General features: G+C 65.1%; 4 protein-coding genes across 4 annotated transcripts; all 4 read right to left on the reverse strand.

Annotated features, from left to right (window-relative positions):
* Positions 1-256: 256 nt before the first annotated feature.
* LOC132078198 (hyaluronidase-1-like) lies at positions 257-2,075 on the reverse strand. Its single transcript, XM_059480211.1, has 3 exons — positions 1,002-2,075; positions 785-874; positions 257-695 (listed from the first exon to the last, which is right to left on the reverse strand). Exons 1-3 carry the CDS (start codon positions 1,896-1,898, stop codon positions 378-380), a joined length of 1,305 nt encoding a protein of 434 aa, XP_059336194.1. The 5' UTR covers positions 1,899-2,075; the 3' UTR covers positions 257-377.
* Positions 2,076-3,354: 1,279 nt separating this feature from the next.
* HYAL2 (hyaluronidase 2) lies at positions 3,355-6,052 on the reverse strand. Its single transcript, XM_059480101.1, has 4 exons — positions 6,030-6,052; positions 4,776-5,717; positions 4,065-4,154; positions 3,355-3,930 (listed from the first exon to the last, which is right to left on the reverse strand). Exons 2-4 carry the CDS (start codon positions 5,700-5,702, stop codon positions 3,517-3,519), a joined length of 1,431 nt encoding a protein of 476 aa, XP_059336084.1. The 5' UTR covers positions 5,703-5,717; positions 6,030-6,052; the 3' UTR covers positions 3,355-3,516.
* Positions 6,053-8,994: 2,942 nt separating this feature from the next.
* Positions 8,995-13,867, reverse strand: TUSC2 (tumor suppressor 2, mitochondrial calcium regulator). Its single transcript, XM_059480410.1, has 3 exons — positions 13,698-13,867; positions 13,221-13,341; positions 8,995-11,657 (listed from the first exon to the last, which is right to left on the reverse strand). Exons 1-3 carry the CDS (start codon positions 13,847-13,849, stop codon positions 11,592-11,594), a joined length of 339 nt encoding a protein of 112 aa, XP_059336393.1. The 5' UTR covers positions 13,850-13,867; the 3' UTR covers positions 8,995-11,591.
* A 305-nt stretch (positions 13,868-14,172) lies between these two features.
* On the reverse strand, positions 14,173-19,409 carry RASSF1 (Ras association domain family member 1). The gene is made up of 6 exons (XM_059479924.1): positions 19,160-19,409; positions 18,085-18,206; positions 15,784-15,888; positions 15,419-15,707; positions 14,885-15,000; positions 14,173-14,781 (listed from the first exon to the last, which is right to left on the reverse strand). Exons 1-6 carry the CDS (start codon positions 19,407-19,409, stop codon positions 14,635-14,637), a joined length of 1,029 nt encoding a protein of 342 aa, XP_059335907.1. The 3' UTR covers positions 14,173-14,634.
* Positions 19,410-20,148: the final 739 nt, after the last annotated feature.

Genomic DNA, 20,148 nt, shown 5'->3' on the forward strand with positions numbered 1-20,148 from the left:
ATCTTCTCACCCCCTTTGCCTCCACTCTTTCCCCATCATTCTTCCATTTCTCATCCTCTTCCCCCACCATCCCCTCTTCCTATGTCTTTTCCCATAAATTTTCTTTTCTCCTGTGGTTTCTCTGAGGCATTACCTCCCAAGCTCCCAGCCCAAAGAACAGCCCTTGGCAACGCCACAAGGCAGCAGTGGTGCCCCAGGCACCAAAATTGTGCTGCACCCCAAAACGTGCTGCAGCAGAAGACAAGGAGACACTTGCTGGTGCTTCCTGGTTTTATTAAGAGTCCCACAGTCAGGTACTCAACCCCATGGCAAGGGTGCTGAGGTAGTGTCACCCTGTGTGCCCCAGCGTCCCCAGAGTGGGAGGAATGTGTGAGGGGTCACTTGTCTAAGCCCTGGGTGTCACAGCGGGGTCCCTGCCACTTGTCATAGCACTGGCAGCTGAACTCCTTGGCCAGTGTGGAGATGTCCTCCCCAGGCTCCAGGCTCTGTGTCACCAGCCAGGGCTTGGCAGCGTGCAGGTCGATGGAGAAGCGGGAGGGGTCCAGGTGCAGGTAGCCCTGCTGCTTGTCCCGGCGCACGCAGCGGCCCTGCCCGGAGCACAGGCTCTGGCTGCACAGGGCAGCACTGGCTGTCACATTGACAATGTAGTGGCCCAGGGAACCCTCCACGTAGTCCTTCAGCCTCAGGCACATCTCCTGCAATGGCATTCGGTGTCACAGTCCTGCACAGCTGAGGAACTGGGCGTTCCTGCTGACAGGGAGCTGATGCCACTGTCTGCACTCACCTTGGACGTGCTGTAGTCCAGGCTGCCCCAGAAGATGATGCCAGCAGCACCCTGAGCCGCGCTCTCCCCGATGGTGTTCACCAGGTCCTCCTGCAGCCACGGAGAGAGGAGAAGTCAGCAGTGCCCAAAGCCCCCACACAGCCCCAGCAGAGATAAAGACTCCTTGGTGCCAGCCCATCAGCCCAAGAGGTGCCCACGATCCCCACATGCCCGTCACCTGGGAAAGGAAGTGCAGAGTGTGCTCGAAGGCAATCTGGGAGTAGGGCAGGACGGGGATGGCTCTGTCCAGGACTCCCTGCTGGACGGCAAAGGCCTCGGCCACGCGGTGCCGCACGTAGGGGAGAACCTTGCTGGTGCCATTGAGGCACAGGGGCAGGTAGATGCTGGGGTAGAGCGCCCGGCTGCTCCTCCAGAGCCAGGACAGGTTCTTGTTCCTTTGCTGCTCCACATCTGGGCACGTCCCGTTGTAGGGCAAATCAAAGTGATTGTTGTAGCAGTCAGGGAAACCGTAGTATCCCCAGTAAGCGCTGGGACGGAGGCTCTCACCCAGCCACAGGGTCCTGTTCATGAAATCGCAGGCGCTCTTCTCAAACTGCTGCTTGGCCATCTCCTCCACCTCCTTGGGAGGCCACTGCGGGTGCTGCTGCTGCACCAGCTCCTCTGACTTCTGCTGGTAGATCTCCATGGAGCCCCAGTTGCGGATCCACAGTGGGCGCCACTTCTCCCAGTCGATGACAGCCAGCCCAGCGTAGTCAGGGCTGGGCAGGGTCACCTTGATGTCCTGGGTGGCCTGGTGGATGTGAGCCTCCAGGCTGGCATTCTGGGGGAGCCCCCCATTCACTGGCACCCCCTCAGATGTGTAGTAGGGGAAGAGACCAATCTTGTCGCTGTAGAAGAGGGTGATGTCCTGCCCGGTGAATGACTCGTGGTCATTGGCCAACACATCAAAGACCTCCAGGCTGAGGGTGACATTGTGCTCCTGGGCGCAGCGCTCAGTGGGGATGTTCCAGATGGTGACAAAGGGGCGGTTGACGAGGACAGGACCGGGCCCCCCAGCGTGGGTCAGGGCAGGCAGGAGCAGCAGGAGGAGCCAGCAGGACCACACTGATGCCATGGAGCTGGTGTGCTCAGGGTGAGTCCTGGAGCTGTCTGGGGAGAGCTGAGACCTTGAAGCTTTTATCCCCAAGTCAGGACCGGCGGTAATCCACACCTCCGTTCCCAAGCGGTGCCGGTCACCCAGGGTCACCACTTCCTCAAAGCCCCCGAATTTATCAGCAGCTGGAGCCCAGCAGAGCAGTCCCGGCGTGGGACGGCAGCGTCAGCCCCGCGTAAGGAGCGGCGGCGGCGGGCTCGGCAGGGAAGGAATGCGCAGAGTCAACACCCCATGACTGGCCGGCGATGAGTGGGCTGGAAAGACAAACAGACACGGACGGCGCGGGGGGAGCAAGGTCACGGCGATGGACGCGGGCTGCGCCGCTCGCCAAGCGGAGAGCGCCGGCCATTCCCTGGCGGGAGGAGGGCACTGCCGGGAGGGAGCGCACGGCACCGGGCAGGACCCGGCGCGACACAGCCCGCGGTGGCATGGGACACCTCCGCAGCCACAGGGGGGCAGGAGGCACAGAAAGGCACTGCCTGGGGACACTCACAGCACAGGACAGCCGGCACAGCGAGCACCGCACGGGGACTCACTGCAGCGGAGGAGCGTGGGCAGGGAGGTGGCTGTGCCACCCGGGGCCGCTCCATGCCCACGGGCACCCCTCCGGACAGGGCAGTGGCCCGAGAGGTTGCACGGGCACAGGCAGAGCAGGGCGGTGTCGGGGACGAGGAGCCACGCGAGGGCACCGCTGGGGGACACTCGTGGCACGGGACAGCGGAGCTCAGGGGCGGGCGCGGCCCAGCGGTGTCCCCGGCCCAGCGGGGCTGAACCCACCCCCGGCCATAGCGCGCAGCACGGCGTCCTCACGTGGCGACCGCGGTGCCGGGGGCTCCAGCCCCGCATCCCGGGCACTGCAGCCCCGCATCTCGGGCACTGCAGCCCCGCATCTCGGGCACTGCAGCCCCGCATCTCGGGCACTGCCGGGGGCTCCAGAGCCCCGCATCTCGGGCACTGCCGGGGGCTCCCTCCGGCCCCGCGTCCCGGGCACTGCCGGGGGCTGGGGGCCGGGCCAGGCGGGGAATCCCGCGGGGCGGGGCCGGGGCGGGGCCGCACGCAGGCTCCACATGGGTGGCCCGGCCGTGGCTGTCCACACGGCTCCGGCCCCTTCCACTCCGCGGGGCAGTTCCCAGCAGAGCAGAGCTTTCCCCGAGCTCCTTGCCGACACACACCGCTTCCCGCCGCCCCGTGCCGGAGGTTGTATCCGCGAGTCGAGGGACCCGTGCCCGCCTCGCCGCACAGCAGCCCACAGCTCTCAGTCTGATCCAGCTTTATTCGAGGTAAAGCACTTCAGTGTGGGGCAGCACACGGGGGATCAGCACCACGCAGCACCCGCTCCCCGCCCCCGTGTCCCTCTTGCCCCCATCCCTCTCCTTACAACAGGAGAGGGGTCCCCCTCCTCCCCCCATCCCCATGAAGGGCGCCTGCACTGCAGCAGGGTGGGCAAAGATGGGGCAACCGCAGAGCTCTTCTCCCACACCGCCACAGTGAGGGACAGCCCTCCATAATTAGCTGCCTCCCAGGCAGGGTAGGGATATCTTAAATAGGCTCCTCCTACACCGCCAGAGAAAAGGGCAGCTCAGTCCAGGGGCGGGTAGCACCAGCTTGCAAGCAGCAACAGCACCCCAAGTCCCAGCGGTGCCAAAGGGCCGGGGGCGTGACTGCGGGGGCCAGCACGTGTCTGGCAGCCACTGCCCTGCCAGCCCTGGTAGCAGTGGCAGTGAAAGTGGGTCCGTAGAAAGAGTGTGTCAGCAGAGGAGAGCTGGCCCTCGGCCCAGAAGAGGGGGCGCTCGGGGTGGTCAGCATCCCGGCGCCGCAGCTGGAAGTTGGAAGAGTTGAGGTGGAGGAAGACATCGGCGTGGCTGTCCTGGCGCAGGCAGCGACCCCGGCCCTGGCACAGCGTGGTGCTGCAGAGCTCTGCTGCTGTCGTGACATTGACAACGTAGCGTCCCAGGTCCCCCTCCAGGTAGTTTTTCATTAACTGGCACAACTCCTAGGGAAAGGGAAGCACCAGGGTGAGACCCAGGGAGAAGCAACTGAGATGGGGAGGACAGCTCAGCCACTGCTCCTCCCCTGGGGCAGGTGATCCCTCCACCCATCTACCCCCCACACTGACCCCAAACTTACCCGGTTTCTGGTGTCAACTGCGTCACCCCACAGAATGGCCCCAGCCGCACCCAGTGCCGCGCTCTCTCCGATGGTGGAGATCAGGTCTGCCTGTGGGGACAGGGTCTGGTTAGCGCCCACAGAGCCCACGCAGCACCCACAGCCCCAGCACAGTGTGCTCCAAAGCGTCCACTGCAGGATCAGGGACCCAATCCCCACTCCAGGGAAAAGGCACTGTCCCAACAACTTGGGGGCCAGGCTTCCCAGTACTGCCCTCCTCCTCAGGGGCTAAGCCAGCACAGCACAGGAGCTGTGGGCTCACACACCTCAGGGTTCCAGCTGCCAGGACCTGAGTCCTGCAGTACATCCCAGGCACTTTCCTGGAGATAATCACCATTGGTGCCAGACATCCCATCCATAAAGGAAACAATTTGTGGCACCCCATCATCTACCCCAGAGAGGGGCTGAGCTGGGGGTCCTAGGAGAGGAAGCACTCCTCCTGCTCCCTGGGGCCAGCTGCCAGCCCCATGCCAAATGGTGCTGCTTCCCACCACATGGAAACAGTCAAACCATGGGGTGCCAGTAACACCATGAGTGCCAACACGAGCCTCCAGAGCCACCTTGCTCCATGGGAACAAGGTGCAATACACAGGCAGAGGAAGCACCTCAGCTGACCCCAAAGCCCAGATGTGCAGGGCTTGGAATGAGGAGGTCCCAGTGGTGCAGGCCTACCTGGCTGAGCACATTGAGCTTGCGGAGGTAGGTGGGCCGGGTGTAGACGAAGACAGGCAGGGAGTAATCGTCATGGTGCTTCTGCGAGATGCGCATGGCCTCCATCACCCGCGCCCGCACAAACTTGCGGCTGTTGGGAGTGGAGTCCAGGAGCGGGTCGAGGTAGATGGAGGGGTAGAGCGCCATGCTCTCCTTCCAGAGCCACTTCAGCTGGTCATTGCGAGACTTCTCCACGTCTGGGCACTGCCCGGTGTAGCTCTCCTTGTTCTTGCTGTAGTCGTGGTTGTAGCAGTCAGGGAAGAGGTAGAACCCCCAGAGCTGTTTGGGTCGGAAGCTCTTGGCCTTGCGCAGGGTTTTGACCATGAACTCCTGGGCGGCCGACTCGAACTCAAACGCTGCCTGCTTGTTCACCTTCTCAGGGGGCCAGGTGGGATGACGCTGTACCACCAGTCCCTGTGAAGCCTCCCGGTAGATATCCTTGGGCTTCCAGTTGCGAGCCCAGACAGGCCGCCACTCCTCCCAGTCGATGACGGCCAGCCCTTCTTTGGTGGATGAGCGGATGTACTTCTCGATGCCCTCCTGGAGGCGGGCGAGGTGCTCGGACAGGCTGCTGTTTTGGGGGACACCACCATTGACGGCCACACCTTGACGGGTGTAGTAGGGGTAGAGTCCCAGGCGTTCCTTGTAGAAGATGGTGAGGTTCTGCCCCACGAAGCCCTCGTTGGGGGAGGCAGCCAGGTCGAAAATGCTGAAGTCGAAGGACACCTGGAAGCGGGGCTTGCAGTCCTGGGTGGGCACATTCCAGGCCACCAGGAAGGGCCGGCGGGTGAGATGGGGGGCGGCCGATGGCTTCTCGGGGGGCTGCCGGGCCAAGGCCAGCAGGGCCAGCCAGGGAACAGCCACCGCCGCCGCGGAGCCCCCGCGCATCCTGCCCGACAGGACCTGGGGGCGGCGGGAGAACAGAGTCAGAAAGCGGGGCCGGCAGGAGGGGGTGCAGGCAGGGGCCGATCTGCCCGCACCCCCCAAAGCAGACCCCGATCCGAGTCCCCTCCCGGGGCAGACAGCGCCCGGAGGGTGCGGGCAGAGCCCCGGGTGAGGACTGCTTCTCGGGAATCCCGGTCCCGAGCGGCTTCGCCCGCTCGTGCTCTCCCGGGTGCCGGCGCGGCGCTGCCTTTGTTCGAGCCGGGCAGACAAAGCGCCGGGGCGCGGCCCCCGGCGGCCCCGCTCGGCTCCCGCTCCCCGCGCGGCTCTCACCGCGCCTCAGGCCATGCCCCGCCGCGGGCTCCTCAGCACCGCCGCCGCCCCCCCGCCGCGGCTTTTAAACCTTCCGGCACGCACCACCCGCGGGGGCGCCGGCCCCGCCCCCGCGCCCCGCCCGCGCCGCGCCGGGCTGGTGGCACCTACCGTCTCGGGGCCTCGGGCTCCGGACGGCGGCGGAGCCCCGCCGCACACACACACCTCCGTGGGGCCGCGGTACCGGGCACCGGGGAGTCATCCCCCTGTCCCGCCGCGATTGGTACGGCCCGGGAGGACCCGCCCCCCCACGCGGCGGAAAGGGGCGGGGCGGGGCCGCGGTTGGGGCCGGCAGGGGGCGCCACGGCTGGCGGGGGGAGCGCGGCCTGAGGGGGCCGAGGGGGCCGGGGGTCCCCAAACCTCGGTGACCCGGGACCGGGCTGGCCCCAGCGGGGTGGTGCCCCCGGGGGGTGGTGGTATCCCCAGGGTCGTGGTCACTCCAAAACCACAGTGATCACAGTAATTGGTGGTGACCCCAGGGCCGTGGTGACCCCAGGATCATCATCACTCCAAAGTGGGGACTCTGGAATGGTGGTGATACCACCCCAGGATGGTACACCAGGATCATGTTGTCCCTAAAAAGCTGGTGATCCTACAATGGTGGTGGCTCCAGAGTGCTGGTAAGCCAGAGTGCTTGTGTCCTCAATGGTGGTGACAGCAGCAGAGCAGTGTCCCCAGGACGGTGGCGACCCCAGGGCGGTGCTGTGCCGGACAGGACATCCTGTGCAGGGCTCGGGCAATCGGTGCTGCTGACTCAGCCACGGCCCCGTGGGTTTCCTGCCTGGAGAGGACAAGGGGGGCCATGGGTGTAACAGGGCTGGGGGGGCTTCCTTCCCAAAGAGCTGCTGAGGCTCCAGCCGGTCCCCTCTGGCAGGGAACAGAGCAGGCAGGGCTCAGGGACCAGCCGTGTGGCATATGACAGTCCCCGTGTCCCCCGCCTGTCCTGGCCAGGGCTGGCCCCATTGGGCTGAGGGCCATCGGGGTGTCCCGCGCAGGAAGCACCGAACTGCGAGGGTGTGTCGGGGCCGACAGGGGAAGGAAGCGGGATTGAATCTACGGAAGTGCTCCCCAGCCACCCAACAGCTCCCTAAGGATCAGGCAGGAGCACCAAGCCCAGCATTGTTCCTGTCAGCTCCTGGTGCCTCACCATGCCCTGGGGCAGGCACCCGCAGCTGGCTCCAGTTAGCGGCACCACTTAGGTGTCAGCTTTTGTGATGAAGCTCCCACTGAGAGGGTGACAGCCCCGCTAGGGATGGGCACTGCATCCAGGCCGGCCCCTCCAAACCCGGGCTGCACCCCACAGCTCGGCCTGGCCTGCAGGCAGTGCCAGGCACCGGCTGGGAGAGGGGCTGGGCAGCTGAGCCGCTGGCTGGGCGGTGGCTGCCAAAACCCTTGGGAGAGATTGTGGGGAGCCAAGCAGTCCCAGCGCTGCAGGCACTGCCCTTCCCCTCTGGGCAGTAAACAGGCTCCCTTGGCCAGCAGCTAAATCTTTCCATCCTCCTCGTGCGAAGGTATCCAGCCCCACCGGCAGTGGGGTGGCCGGAGGGGTCACACGTTTCCACTGCTGGGAGGGCTGCAAGTCCTCAATGTGACGCAAATTCTCATTGCTGTCCCCTCAGCTGAGCATCACCTGACTCACTTTCCCTCCTTCCTTCCCCCAGGGAAGATTTGCTTTGGGGAAGGGGCAGCTGGGCAGATCCAGCCTCCCCTTGCCCTGCGAGCATGAGATTATTCCAAGTCACTCCCAGAGTGCAGAGGGGTGCGGGATGGCTGCACCGGGCAGTGACCAGCACGAGCTGAGCAGGCGAGCTGCTCCAGGCAGGCAGCACGAGGATGGGAATCCCTCACGGATGGCAGATAAAGATAACGGGAGTGAATCACAGGCACTTGTGCCAGACAGGTCCGGGCAAGGCATGAGAGGAGGTCACATTGGGAATGGAGCAGCCATGAGGCCAGAAGGGGATGTTGGCACCTTCCTTTGCCCTGGGCTGGGGGCTCCGGGCATGGCCCTGCCCACGGGCAGCAGGAGGGGACTGTGGTGGCTCTGGCAGACACAGAGATGGCCACGGAGCCAGAGAGCCACAGCCTGGGCTGTGTAACCTCGCCGGGCTGTACTGCCCTGCACAGCCACCTGGTCCCCTTCTAAACCACCAGGGTCCATCCATCCATCCCTCCTGGGGCTGGGGTCCCCAGGGATGAATGGGCCACAGCCTCATCCCCCCGAGGCCGGAGGGCTGGCACCACACACTGCACCACTCACTCTGGTGACAGCTTTCATCAGCGGCTCATTTCCGATCATTGCATGGAGGAAATGATGAGAAGTGACGGTGGCCGCAGGAAAACACTTGCAGGGCTGTCGGGGACAGGACGTGGGGAACAAAGTGAGATCACACTTGCCCCACGGAGAGCCGGCAATGCTCGGGGGACGGGCGGCATCCCGGCACAGGGTCACGCCGGCTCCAGGACGTCAGGCCCCCGTGATTAATGAGGCACTGATTTGGCAGGCGAGGAAGGAGCGGACAGGCGGATCCTCCCCCCCGCGGGGCTCGGGCGGAGCCACGGCAAGAGTCAGCTTGAAGCTGGGCTTCTGCGAGCCCTGGGTCATCCGACCTTCGTACCCACACGGGAGGGGAGAGAGGCCCGAGCTCCAGCCCTCGGGAATGAACACGGAAATTACAAATATTTCACATTAGTTATACATTTAAAAGTTGTCACGGCAGCTACAAGTAGAGAGTCACAGCCTGACACAGCCACCAACTCCTGACAGTCCCGTGTGCCAACTGGAGAACCTGGAAATGGCTGTGACCTGAGAATCCTTCACCATCAGCCACATGTGCACAAACACCCCCTTCCCAAAAACACGGGGGGCTCGAAGTCCACCTCCCCTCAAGTACATCTGCCTTCCCCAGTAAGACAGCTGTGGGACTTGTGGGCTCTACAAATAATTTTATTGAAATTTAACAAAAGTGGACAGATGCACTGGGAGGAAGGACCATAAGTAGTGTACATTTCCCAAACCCCTGGGTCCTACCCACACGCTAGAGGAGCAAGGAGCCTAGTGTCGGTGAGTACGATTTGGCTACACATCCACACGGGAAAGCACAATGTTGCACAGAAATTGTAAAAAAAAAAAAAAAAGAATCAAAAGGAAAACTTTCTTCTTTTTTTTTTTTTTTTTTTTTTTTTTTTTTTGCTTGCTCCAACACCACAGTGGACACAGATACTATTTACAGTGACCTTCACATTTTTAAGATCCCTCCAGGTGCTCCCAAGGCCCTGCTGCTGCAGGATTGCTGGGTCCTGGGGGCTGGCTGCTGTGGGGACCAGCCTGGGAAGAAGCGGGGCAGGATGCAGCTTGTCGGCAGCCTGCAGAGGTTCACTGCCACTCTGGTGACACTGAGGGGGTAGAAGAGTGGGAGAAGGCATGGGTTTTGGGGAAGCATGTTTAATACGCTGGGGGAAGGATGGGCAGCCTGTCAGAAAGGACAAAAGCATCCTTGCTAAGCTGGTCACAGTCTCTGCCCCCTCCCCCGGGTTAGGGCCATGCCCTGCCAGCAGATTTTTGGCTGGTAGCCAAGTGAGGGGCTCCCCACTGGGGTAGGCAAACAGTGCCAACCCCCTTCCCACCCCTCCTCCTCCTTCCCCCACGCCCAAAGTGGGGTCGGTGCAGCAGTGGGGCAAGGCAGCACAGACAGCGTGACCACGGTTTTCTCTCCTCTTCCTGGGGACAGCAGCTCCTGCTCTCCTGTGGAGCCCAAGGGACGCCCTTCCCAGGGAGCTCCAGCCAGAGAGAAACTCAAGAGCAGGTGGTGCAAATAAGAAACACTTCAGTGAGGGATTGTTTTAAGACAAGACTCTTCCAAGCAAGCAGAACAAAAGATGTCGAAAGAAGCGCCCAGCATCACAGTGTAGATGAGCCCTGCCCTTCCACTTTCCTGCCTGATGGCAGCCAGCACATCCATTTCACCCCGTGAGCTCGCTGCTGTCGATGGGAACCGCGGGTGGAGGGACGTGAAGGGAAGAGGTGGTGACAGGAAGCCAGCAAGAGCCACGTCGCTGTTATCTCCCCGGAGCTGGGAATGTGGCCCCGCGCCCGGGCGGCTCTGGGCGGACGCGGGGATGGATACATCCAACGTAGACACCGACAGGGCTGGCAGCCAAGTGCCAGCAGCTTAAATTAAAAATCGAGGTAGCAAACATCTGAAGTGCTTAGAAAGTAAATAAGTTCTGGAACGAAAGAGGAGGAAAGCCAAGCTGGCTGCTGTGGGGAGTAGGCTCTGACCCACTTTAAAGCTGTGCCTGCTGCCGGTCCTCCTCTGCCTGCCCGGTCTGGGCACAGCTGAGCAGGGAGGCAGGGGCTCCTCGTGCTGCCAAGGGGCATTTGGGGTCAGGCCTTTCCCCCAGCAGCTGGACACACACAGGGGTGAGAGGTTCTTCGGTGCCACCAAGACCTCAACCTTCTTAGGTGGGAGGAAAGAGGAGAAAAGAGCAGGACCCTCCAAGGTGGGGCAGCAAGCCTCCCTTTAAAGTGCATCGCATTTCTCCTCCTGCCGCCAGCTGGGATGCGGGAGGAACCACAGTTCACATCGCCAGGGAGATTTCCAAGCCGGGGCAGGTACACCAATTGATTGTTTCAGGGGCACAGGGAAGGAAGACAGGATTCCTTTCCTGCTTGGCTCAGTCGAGCCCCAGCCTACAGGGAGGTATGTTCAAAGAGCAGCAGGGGTGAGGAAGCTGCCCGGCAGCCCAGCCCCGCGGCAGGCGAGGGAGGCGCTCAGCAGAGCCAGTGTGACAATGGGGGAGGCAAGTCCGCTGCGGAGCTGGGGCCTTGCTGCCACCAGCAGGGGCCAGGGACTGCAGAGATCTCCAGCAGGCAGCAGTAAAGCCAACCTCCCCAGCGCTGGCATGGTGGGGAAACGCAGTGGGGGAAGAGACCGAGGTCTACGAGAGCGGCATCTGCTCTCCATCCCCTTCCCGAGAGGAGAGCAGTAGCCAGCCCAATGTGCTTTGAGACCCCTCAGCCTGCTCTGCTTATCCTCCATCAACAAACCCACGCAGGGGAGCGTCACATCACACCGGTGTCAAAGGGACATGCTGCAACACTGGCCATCTGAGCTGCGGGCCCCAGGGACCTCGGGGTGCCGTGCCCTGGCTCTCCCTGGGCCGCATACCTGAGAAGCAGGGGATTCTCTCTGGTGAGAAGTGCAGGCTTGCTCTCCCTTTCACAGCTCAATCACAGCAGCTTGTTTGCAGTTCCAGTTACCCATCAAACGTCGGCTAGAGGCTACAAAAGGTATTTTAGTCTTCTGACTCAAGCGAGGATGTTTTTAAGCAGTCGTTGCACAATCACCTATCTCCTGCGAAGGCCTGCTGGGTCCTGCCTCACTCCAGGCGAGGGGAGAGCCACCATCCTGCCACACGGCTGGAGTCCTCCTCGGTGGGAACACGATGCAGCCTGGCCCAGTGAGGCTGGAGGTGGTGGGGCAGGGCCTCCCACCCACAGGCAGCAGCGATGTCTGGGACTCACACCTCGCAGATAATCACTGGGAAATCCACGTGAATGTGAGGATGCTCTAGTTTCACTATGCCCTGAAAGGAAAGTCAGAGTGGTGAGCAGAAGGGATGGCCAATCAACATCCCTGATCCCTGCCAGTCACCCAGTGACAGAGAACACGGTGCCCTGGAGGAACTGGAGGGACCAGGCTCCAGAAATGGCTCAATAAATGACTCCAGGTATGCCTGGGCAGCAGCACACAGAGCAGCAGCCCTTTGCCCTTCGCTCTGCTCCCTGGAGGGCCGAGGGCGGCAGGGCTGGCTGCCACACACGGCAGGGCGAGGAAGGAGGGAGCTGCTCTGCCAGGCACTGCCCGTGCAGCAGCTGCTGCGTGACTGGCAGATCTTGGCTGTCTGGGCTTTTCATGCGGCACCTTTCATTCACGGGATTTAGAGCAATGAAAAGAGCTCTCTGAGGGAACGCAGCCGGGGCAGCTGGCACACAGAAAAGCGGCTTTCTGTGCAGGGGGGAGGCTGCTGAATGCAACTCCCTCCACAGAGCCACAGGAACCCTTCCCATGCCCCATCCCTGCCTTCTCCTATTACAGCACCAGCTGGGGGCTGGGGCAGAGGGGGAGCAGGGACTCAGGGCTGGGCCTGGCCCTGCAGAACCAGAGTAAAGCTGTGTTAGAAAAGCACTGTTCAGTGCTGGTACCTGCTCTCTCCAGCTCAGCTGAGCTTCCCAACTGGGTGAGTTTCAATCCACATGAACGAGGATTCAGTTCCACACGCCAAGCCTGCCTCTGCTAGAATGCCAGCCCAGGGAGCAGCACCAAATCCTTCCATCCACAACTGCCTGCTCAGCACTCAGAGGGGTTCCATCCAGCTGAGAGGCTGCCCGCTCCTCACAGCTCACCCCAGCTGCTCATTACAGCCATGTCTTTCTGCTTAATTAGGGAAGACTTCTATAGAGGCTCTCTCCAGCCCTGCTTTGATCTGCTCTTTCCTCCATTTATGCCCCCAAAAGATTCCCTACATGCAGGCTCTCCTGCCCCTGCACCACGATCCTCATTAACATTCGAGCCCCTGCCCAGCTTCACACCACTTGCTTATTTAGAGAGGACACTTTTCCACTGAAGAGCAAAGCAGAGCGCTGTCAACACTGCTGAGCAGCTGGAGGGGATGTGCAAACTCATTTCAGCAGCTGATGGGCCCTGGCTGCTGCTCCCCACACAATCTGGCCCTGCATAGTGACATGACACTGGCTGAGGCAGCACAGCACCCTACAGTTTGTGGAAGGTGCTTGGTAAGGAGACGGCCATGCAGGACTGCCTGGAACTCTGTTCCCCACAACATACATCTGGCTGAGCTATCTTCCCCTGCCAGTCAGTTCTGAAAGGCTCAGGCACTGCTTCTCTCAAAAAAAGGCAGCTGGAGGGTGCCACCAGCTCTCCCTTGCCTATCACAGCCTCAGGTGACAGGGGTGTGAGCCAGGACACACAGGAATCATGGCTCTGAGGCAGAAACTGGAGAGGAGGAGAGCCTCCACCTTGCCAGTAAGAAGATGCCCCGAGGGAGATGGTTCTTGTAAAGGCCGGACTCCAAGCGTCACCCTGGCACTTTGCCCCATCCTTTCCCCCATCCTTCTCTGCAGGTTACCTGAGGTATCAGGTTCTTGTGGATCCTCTTCAGCTTGGCGCGCTTCCTCCCGTTCTTGGTGACAATTGTCTCCTCGTAGAACTCGTGGGCAAGGTCCCCGTCCTCATCGTAATACATGGAGCTGCCGAGAGGAGAGGGGAGGCGTTGGGGTGAGAGCGTGCGGGCCCTGCCGGCCCCCTGCGTCCCGAACCGGGCCGGGACAGCCGGTCCTGCTCCTCTGGGGCCCCCCGACCCCCGTGCCGCGCCTGTGCTGGGGCCGGCCCACGGCAGAGCCCACCGGCCCATGGCAGAGCCCCCGCTCCACGGCAGAGCCTCCCTGCCCTGCAGTAGAGCCCCCAGCCCCACGGCAGAGCCCCCGGCCCACGGCAGAGCCCCCGGCCCCACGGCAGAGCCTCCCTGCCCCGCAGTAGGGCCCCCAGCCCCACGGCAGAGCCCCCGCCCTATGCCAGAGCCCCCCGCTCCCCGCCCGCCTCTCACCCGCGCCGTGTGAACACGAAGGGGGTGGCGGCGCGCGCGGCCCGCGCCCGGGCCAGGGCCTGCTGCCCGCCGGGGCCCTCGGGGCCGCCGCCGCCCGCCGCCGGGGTGGCGAAGGGCCACAGCCCCCGCGACTTGGAGCCGCTGGCGCCCATGGCGGGGGCGGCGGCGGCAGGAGCGGGACCGCGGGGGGAGGGACGGGGGCGGCCCGGAGCCGCCCGGCGACACCGACCGAGCGCCGCCTGCGCCGCCGCCCGCGCCACTTCCGGCGCCCGCGTCACGTGACACCGGCGCGGGGCGCGCCCACCTCCCCGCCCGGCGCCGGCAGCGCGGGAACCGCGGGTTCGAATCCCGCCGCCGCCACCCGCACCACGTGCGGACACCCACGGCCCGCCGACACCGCTGGGACTGCGCGTCCCGTCCCTTCCCACCCAGCCCGCCCCGCCAAGGACAACACCGCAGGCCAGGCCTCGTCACCAAGATGCCTTTATTGGTGTTTGATGCCCTGCTTCTTCCCAGGGACACTCACTTCTCCGGGGACACTCGCTCCCCCATATCACCCACTCCCCTGGGGACACAATCCCCCAGGTGACACTTGCTTCCCGCAAGACACACGCTCCCTTCGGGACACCCACTCCTCTGGGGACACGCAATCCCCCAGGTGACACACGCTCTCTTAGGGACACCCATTCCCCTGGGGACACCCAATCCCCCAGGGTACACTCGTTCCCCCCAGGACACACGCTCCCTGGGGACACACGCTCCCGGGTGACACTCGCTCTCGCTCCCACCAGGAACCCTCACTCTTTGTGCCAGCCCCGTGGGGGCTGTGACAGCGCAGTGGGTCGGTGGTGCCCGTTCCACCCCCCTCCCTGCTGCCCCCACGGCCGGCGGGCGAGGGTCCCGGTGCTCTGGCTGGCCTCGGCTGCGCGCCCCGCGGTCACCCCGGCGTCAGCGCGGCCAGCGCCTCCTGCATCTTCTGGCGGCAGCGCGCGTAGCGGTGCCGCAGCCGCCGCACGTGCTCCTCCTCCTCCCGCTGCAGGATCAGCAGGAAGTTGTGCAGCTCCGGCAGCGAGAAGGCGTCCCACTGCAGGCACAAGGGCTGCCATGGCCACGGGCACCGCGGCGTCCCGCCAAGGACACCGCCCCGGGCAATGCGGGGCCAGCCCCCTCCCCGTCCCCGCACTCACGTTCACCTCGCCGGTCTCGTTCTCCTTCAGGATGAAGCTCAGCACCTTCTCGCTGGGACCGGCCAGCAGCCGCAGCCGCAGGGGCTGCTCGTCGTCACCCAGCTTCCGCAGGTACACTGCAACGGGGCCACGAGTCACCGCGGGGACACCGCCGCTACGGGGACATCGCTGCTGCTACGGGAATGCTGCTGCTATGGGGACATCACCCCCACAGGGGACACCACTGCTGCAATGGGGGACGCATCCATGGTGACTGGGACGCTGTCACCAAAGGGGGATACCACTGCTACAGGGATGCCGCCACCAAGGGGGTGCTGCTGCCTAAGGAAAGCTGTCACTATTGGGGCACCACTGCCGTGATATTGCCACCATGGGGGACACCAGCACTATGGGGACACCATTGCCATGGGCATGCTGCCAGCACCATGAGGGACCCTGGGGACATCACCACCATGGAACTGCCACCACCCAGGGCAAACTGACAATATGGGGACACGGCCAGCACTGTGAGGACAGGGTGACCCTGGGCACTACCTTGCTCATCTTTCTCAGACCGCTCGAAGAGGGCGAACTTGCGGGGGTTGTCGATGACGGTGAACTTGCGGAGCAGCGCGTCGATGACCTCGCTGGCGCGGGTGTGCGAGAGGATGTGCAGGTGCTTGACGGTGCCCTTGGGCAGGTAGAAGGACGTGCGGCGCTTCACCCCCTGGGGGTGTGGCCGCCCCGCCTGCAGGGAGGGGACCCGCTTGGTGGCCGGCACCGAGACAGGGCGAACCAGCTTCAGCTGCACCTTGATGAAGCCCGTGTAGGAGCCGTCCTTGTTCTACGAGACACCAGTGGGGGTGAGTGGGGTCAGGGCAGGGCACCGTGATCTCCCCTGCCCTGTGCCGACCCCGTACCAGGCTCATGAAGAGGTTGCTGTTGATTTGGCTGTTGTACTCCTTGATCCGCTGCTCCACCTGCGCCTGGTCCAGCTCTGTCTTCTCCCACTCGCTGGGCTCATCCTGCAGGACAACAGCCGGGCTGAGCGGCACAGAGACCGGGGGGGGACCGTCCCGCCTGGCTCGGTGTCGCGCCGGCCCGCAGCCCGCCCCCAAGCACCGGCAGAGGCGCGGGCGGTTGCGCGGGGTTGCATCAGCCCGCCTGGCGGAGCTGGGCTGTGCCGGGGACGCTCAGCTGAGATCAGCTCGGCCCCAGCCCTGCTCCGGGGACACCGGCACGGGCCGCCCGTCCCCGGGGCTGCAGGGCTGTGAGAACGCCCTGCGAGGGCACCCGGAGCCGAGCGGCCGCTCCCGGCAGCCCAGATCAGAGAGGCGTCCCCAAGGCAGAGCAGCCGCCAGCCCGGCACCAGGGCGTCTGGGCAGGCTCCGCGCCCGCGGGGACGCCCTGAGATTTGAGGCAGGAGGGCCGGGCTGGGGGTGCAGCCCGCCCTTGCCGCCGGCACCCCACTTCAAAGCGCTGGCCCCACACACGGGGCACCGAGCGTCCCGGCTCGGCGTCCCCGCCACCGGCACCCGCTAATGAGTGTTTATTTACGCGGGGCCGCAGAGCGGCCACACAGCGCTGCACGTGTCCCCGCGGTACTGAGATGGTTCCCAGCCCCGACAGCCACCCCACAGCATGCGGGCACTGCCGGACCCCACGGGGTCCCTGCAAGATGGGGACAGCTGTGACACTGCCCAGGGAGTTTGTCCCCAGACCCTCAAAGCCGGGAGCAGTCCAACCCTGAGGGACCTTGGGGTGCCCGTGCCAGGCAGCGAAAACTCCACTCGCCCCACGGTGCCTCGCTCGCCCCACATCCAACCGGACAGGGCCGGCACGGCCATGCTTCACCCCGCTCTTGCCCCACAGTAGGGCCAAGCTCACCCCCAAGAAAAAACCCCCAGCACCTCTGGTTCTCCCCACGCACCCATCCCACCCTCGCCTGCTCCCCAGCACCCAGCCGGGGGAATGCGCCCCGATGACGTCACCCGTGACCCCCATTGCGTCACGGCCCAGGACCGACCTGGCGGCGGCGCGGGCGGCGGCCCAGGGAGGTGCGGGCGGTGTAGAAGAGCTCGGGCTCGGAGTCGGAGTCCTCCTGGCTGCAGTAGCCGCTGCTGGCCGTGCTGCCCCCCGTGCCCCCCGCGCCGCCCCGCCGCAGCGCCAGCGCCGCCGCCCCGCAGCCCCCGGGCCCGCCGGACCCCGGCCCGGCCGCGGGGGGCACGGCGGCGGTGGCGGAGGGCACGGCCCGGCCCGGCCGCCCCGCAGCCCCGCCGGGGCGGCGAGCACACGGGCACACCCGGCCCCGCGCCAGCCCGACCGGCCCCCGGGCCGGGGCCCGGCTCGCTCCGCTCCCGGCTCGGCTCAGCCCGCTCCCGGTCCTTGGCCCGGCTCCGTTCAGCCCGGCCCTCGGCCCGGCTCGGCTCCGCTCGGTCCCTATTGCGGCTGGGTTCCGCCCGGTCCCGGTTTCAGTCCCGACTCAGCTCCGCCCGGTCCCGGTCTCAATCCCGACTCGGCTCCGCCCAGTCCCACTCTCAGTCCCGGCTCAGCTTCGCCCGATCCCTATCGCCGTCCCGCTCGGCTCAGCCCGGTGTCTATCGCGGTCCCGCTCCCGGCTCGGCTCAGCCCGGTCCCTATCGCTCTCCCGTCCCGGCTCGGTTCGGCGCGGCGTCTACCGCGCCCTGCCCCGCTCCAGGCTCAGCGCGGTCCCGCCGCTGCCCCGCCCCGGCCGTGGGGTGACGCGGGGCCGGGGGCGGCGCGGCGGCCCCGCTTCCGGCGGTGACTTCACCCTCGCCCGCCCGGACATGGCTTTGCCCCGGCTGAGCTCGGCTCGGGCACGGTGCGGTGTGATGCGGGCAGGGTGGCACGGGCACGACACAGCGCAGCCCGGCTTGGCACAGCACAGCCCGACATGGCACAGCATGGCACGACCTCAGCTCAGCCCAGCGCAGCAAAGTCCATCAAGGGCTTGGCACAGCCCAGCATAGCACAGAATAGCCTGGCATGGTGCAGCCTGGCATGGCATAGCACAGCCTGGCAGCTCAGCCCAGCTGAGCCCAGCCCAACAAGGCTTGGCACAGCCTGGCATGGCACAGCCTGGCTTGCCATGACATGGCCTCACACAGCACAGCCCAGCTTAGCCCTCCCCAGCCCAGCACAGCCCCCAGGTGTGCCACCCCCTGCCCAAGCCCTCCCTCACAGGCAGCCCCAGGCCATACCACGTTGGTGTCCTTCTCCAACACGTGCTCATTGCCATCTTCCTCTTCACCGGCGCCTGCGGGGCCTCCGCAGTCCAGCTGCACCAGGGCCCGGCAGCGGTAGTGGCAGGTGAAGCTGCAGTCTGGGGACAGAGACAGGAGCAGTGTCACCACTGTGCACAGCCTGGCTGCCAGGATCAGGGCACTGGTGGGACAAGGGCTGGCACATGGTGACAGTGTTAGCTGTCTGCTCACGCTGTGCCTATGGGACATAGCGCTGTGCCACGTCCTGGCCGGTGCTGCTGTGCCTGTGCTCCCTGTGGGCTGGCCAGTACAGTGTGCTCAGTGCCTGGTACTGGGATGCCCAGTATGGGGATGCCCAGTATGGGCACCAGTGTGGGTATCCAGTACCGGGATGCCCAGTGGCCAGTGTGGGTACCCAGTGCTGGAATACCTGGTGCAGGTACCCAATATAGGGATGCGTGGTGCCAGGTGAGGGTATTCTGTATGAGGCTGCCAGTGCCTGATGTGGGTGCCCAATCAAGGCATGTCCACTGTTTGGTGGCAGTTCCTGGTGCCCAGAGGCCCAGGAATGGTGCAGCCGCCCCAGATGGTGATGCCCAACTTAATGGAAGTACCTGGCACCAGGATGCCTGGTGGGGGTGGTTGGTATTGAGATGCCTGTACCCAGCATAGCGCTGGGATGCCTGCGCCCAGTTGTGGGACAGCTGGTGCTCAGTGAGGGGCCCACTACCAGGCGTGGGGGGCCCGTGGGAGGTGCAGGGTGCTTTGTACCCGCTGGTGGTGGGGGTGTCCGGTGGCAGCCTGCCCGGTGCTGGGAAACTCATACCCACTGGTGAGACACCCGGTGCTCAGCGGGGCTGCCTGCTACCAGGATGCTCTGTGTCCTGTATGGGTGCCCGGTTGGTGGGATGTCCGGTGGTGGGGATGCCCGGTGGCGGGGCATCCGGTGCTCGCCGGGGGTGGCCGGTGCAGAGGAAGCCGAGTGGCGGCCCGCCCGGTGCCTGCCGGGGTGCGGGGGTGCGGGGTGCCGGCGGCGGGGATGCGGGGGCCCGGGGCGCGGCGCGGTACTCACGGCGGCACTGGAGGCTCTTCCTGCCGCCGCCCCAGACGAAGTCCCCGCAGAGATCGCACCAGGTGTGCAGCGGGCGGCGCCGCGGCTCGAAGCGGTGCCCGGCGCCCGGTGCCGCCGTCAGCCGCGGGTCGGGATGCGCCCCGGGGCCGGGCCGGCGGGCCGGGCTGATGCGCAGCGCGTTCGCTCGTTCCAGGCGGCCCCGGCCCGGCCGCGGCTCCGGCTGCAGCTCCCGCAGCTCGATGAGCTCCATGGCCCGGCGGGCGCTGCTCGGCGGCGGGACGGGGGCCGGCACCGGGCCGGGGCGGGGAGCGGGAGGGGCCGCCCCGATCGGACACCGCGGGGAAACTGAGGCAGGAGAGGTGGGGGGAACGGCGCAGTGCCCCGGGCTCCCGATCGCCAACTGCAGCCCTGGCGAGCCCGGCGGGGCGGGCTGGAGGCGGGGATGAGGCTCCTGGAGCCGCCGCGGAGGAAGGGGGGCCCGCGGCAGCCGCTCCCCTCTCTCTGCCTCTTCTCGCAGAAGGACAAACTGCGCTCCCTGCCTCAGTTTCCCAGCGGGAAGGAGCTGGAGGCACCGCTGGCGGCGGGCGAGAAGCGGACGGAGAGCTGCGGGGAGCGCTCTGCAGCCCGGGACGTGCAGCCGGGCTGGGGTGAGGAGTTCACTGAGCTCCGAGCGGGGGCTGCTCCGCCGGGGCTGCAGCTGGACCGACATGGTTTCCTGCTTGCTCCTGGCTCCTGCAGCAGCAGCCCTGGTGCAAAGCCTATTTTTATGTGTCAGGGATTCTCCAGCACCCCATCAGACAAAGGACGTGACCAACATTTCCCAGCTGTGCTCACACCAAGGCTGCAGCCCTTTGGCAGCAGCTGCTGACCAGTGAGAGCTGGGGATGCATCCCAAGGCATCCCCACCATAAATCCTGTTTACTGGCAATGCTGGTGAGCAGGGGAACAAGCCATCGGTGCTAACATCACATCAAGGGAGAGGAAATGGG

This window comes from Ammospiza nelsoni, chromosome 11 (genome assembly GCF_027579445.1).
Source record: "Ammospiza nelsoni isolate bAmmNel1 chromosome 11, bAmmNel1.pri, whole genome shotgun sequence".
In the NCBI taxonomy this organism is placed as follows: domain Eukaryota; kingdom Metazoa; phylum Chordata; class Aves; order Passeriformes; family Passerellidae; genus Ammospiza; species Ammospiza nelsoni.

Coding starts and splice junctions, on each gene's coding strand:
- LOC132078198 (XM_059480211.1), bottom strand. CDS start 1,898: ATGGCATCAGTGTGGTCCTGCTGGCTCCTCCTGCTGCTCCTGCCTGCC. Junction 875..1,001: donor CTCTGCACTTCCTTTCCCAG/GTGACGGGCATG, acceptor CCGTGGCTGCAG/GAGGACCTGGTGAACACCAT. Junction 696..784: donor TGGACTACAGCACGTCCAAG/GTGAGTGCAGAC, acceptor ATGCCATTGCAG/GAGATGTGCCTGAGGCTGAA.
- HYAL2 (XM_059480101.1), bottom strand. CDS start 5,702: ATGCGCGGGGGCTCCGCGGCGGCGGTGGCTGTTCCCTGGCTGGCCCTG. Junction 4,155..4,775: donor AGCTCAATGTGCTCAGCCAG/GTAGGCCTGCAC, acceptor CTGTCCCCACAG/GCAGACCTGATCTCCACCAT. Junction 3,931..4,064: donor CAGTTGACACCAGAAACCGG/GTAAGTTTGGGG, acceptor CCCTTTCCCTAG/GAGTTGTGCCAGTTAATGAA.
- RASSF1 (XM_059479924.1), bottom strand. CDS start 19,409: ATGGAGCTCATCGAGCTGCGGGAGCTGCAGCCGGAGCCGCGGCCGGGC. Junction 18,207..19,159: donor GAAGAGCCTCCAGTGCCGCC/GTGAGTACCGCG, acceptor CTCTGTCCCCAG/ACTGCAGCTTCACCTGCCAC. Junction 15,001..15,418: donor GTCTGAGAAAGATGAGCAAG/GTAGTGCCCAGG, acceptor GCCCCGTTGCAG/TGTACCTGCGGAAGCTGGGT.
- TUSC2 (XM_059480410.1), bottom strand. CDS start 13,849: ATGGGCGCCAGCGGCTCCAAGTCGCGGGGGCTGTGGCCCTTCGCCACC. Junction 13,342..13,697: donor TTCGTGTTCACACGGCGCGG/GTGAGAGGCGGG, acceptor TCCTCTCGGCAG/CTCCATGTATTACGATGAGG. Junction 11,658..13,220: donor ACAAGAACCTGATACCTCAG/GTAACCTGCAGA, acceptor CTTTCCTTTCAG/GGCATAGTGAAACTAGAGCA.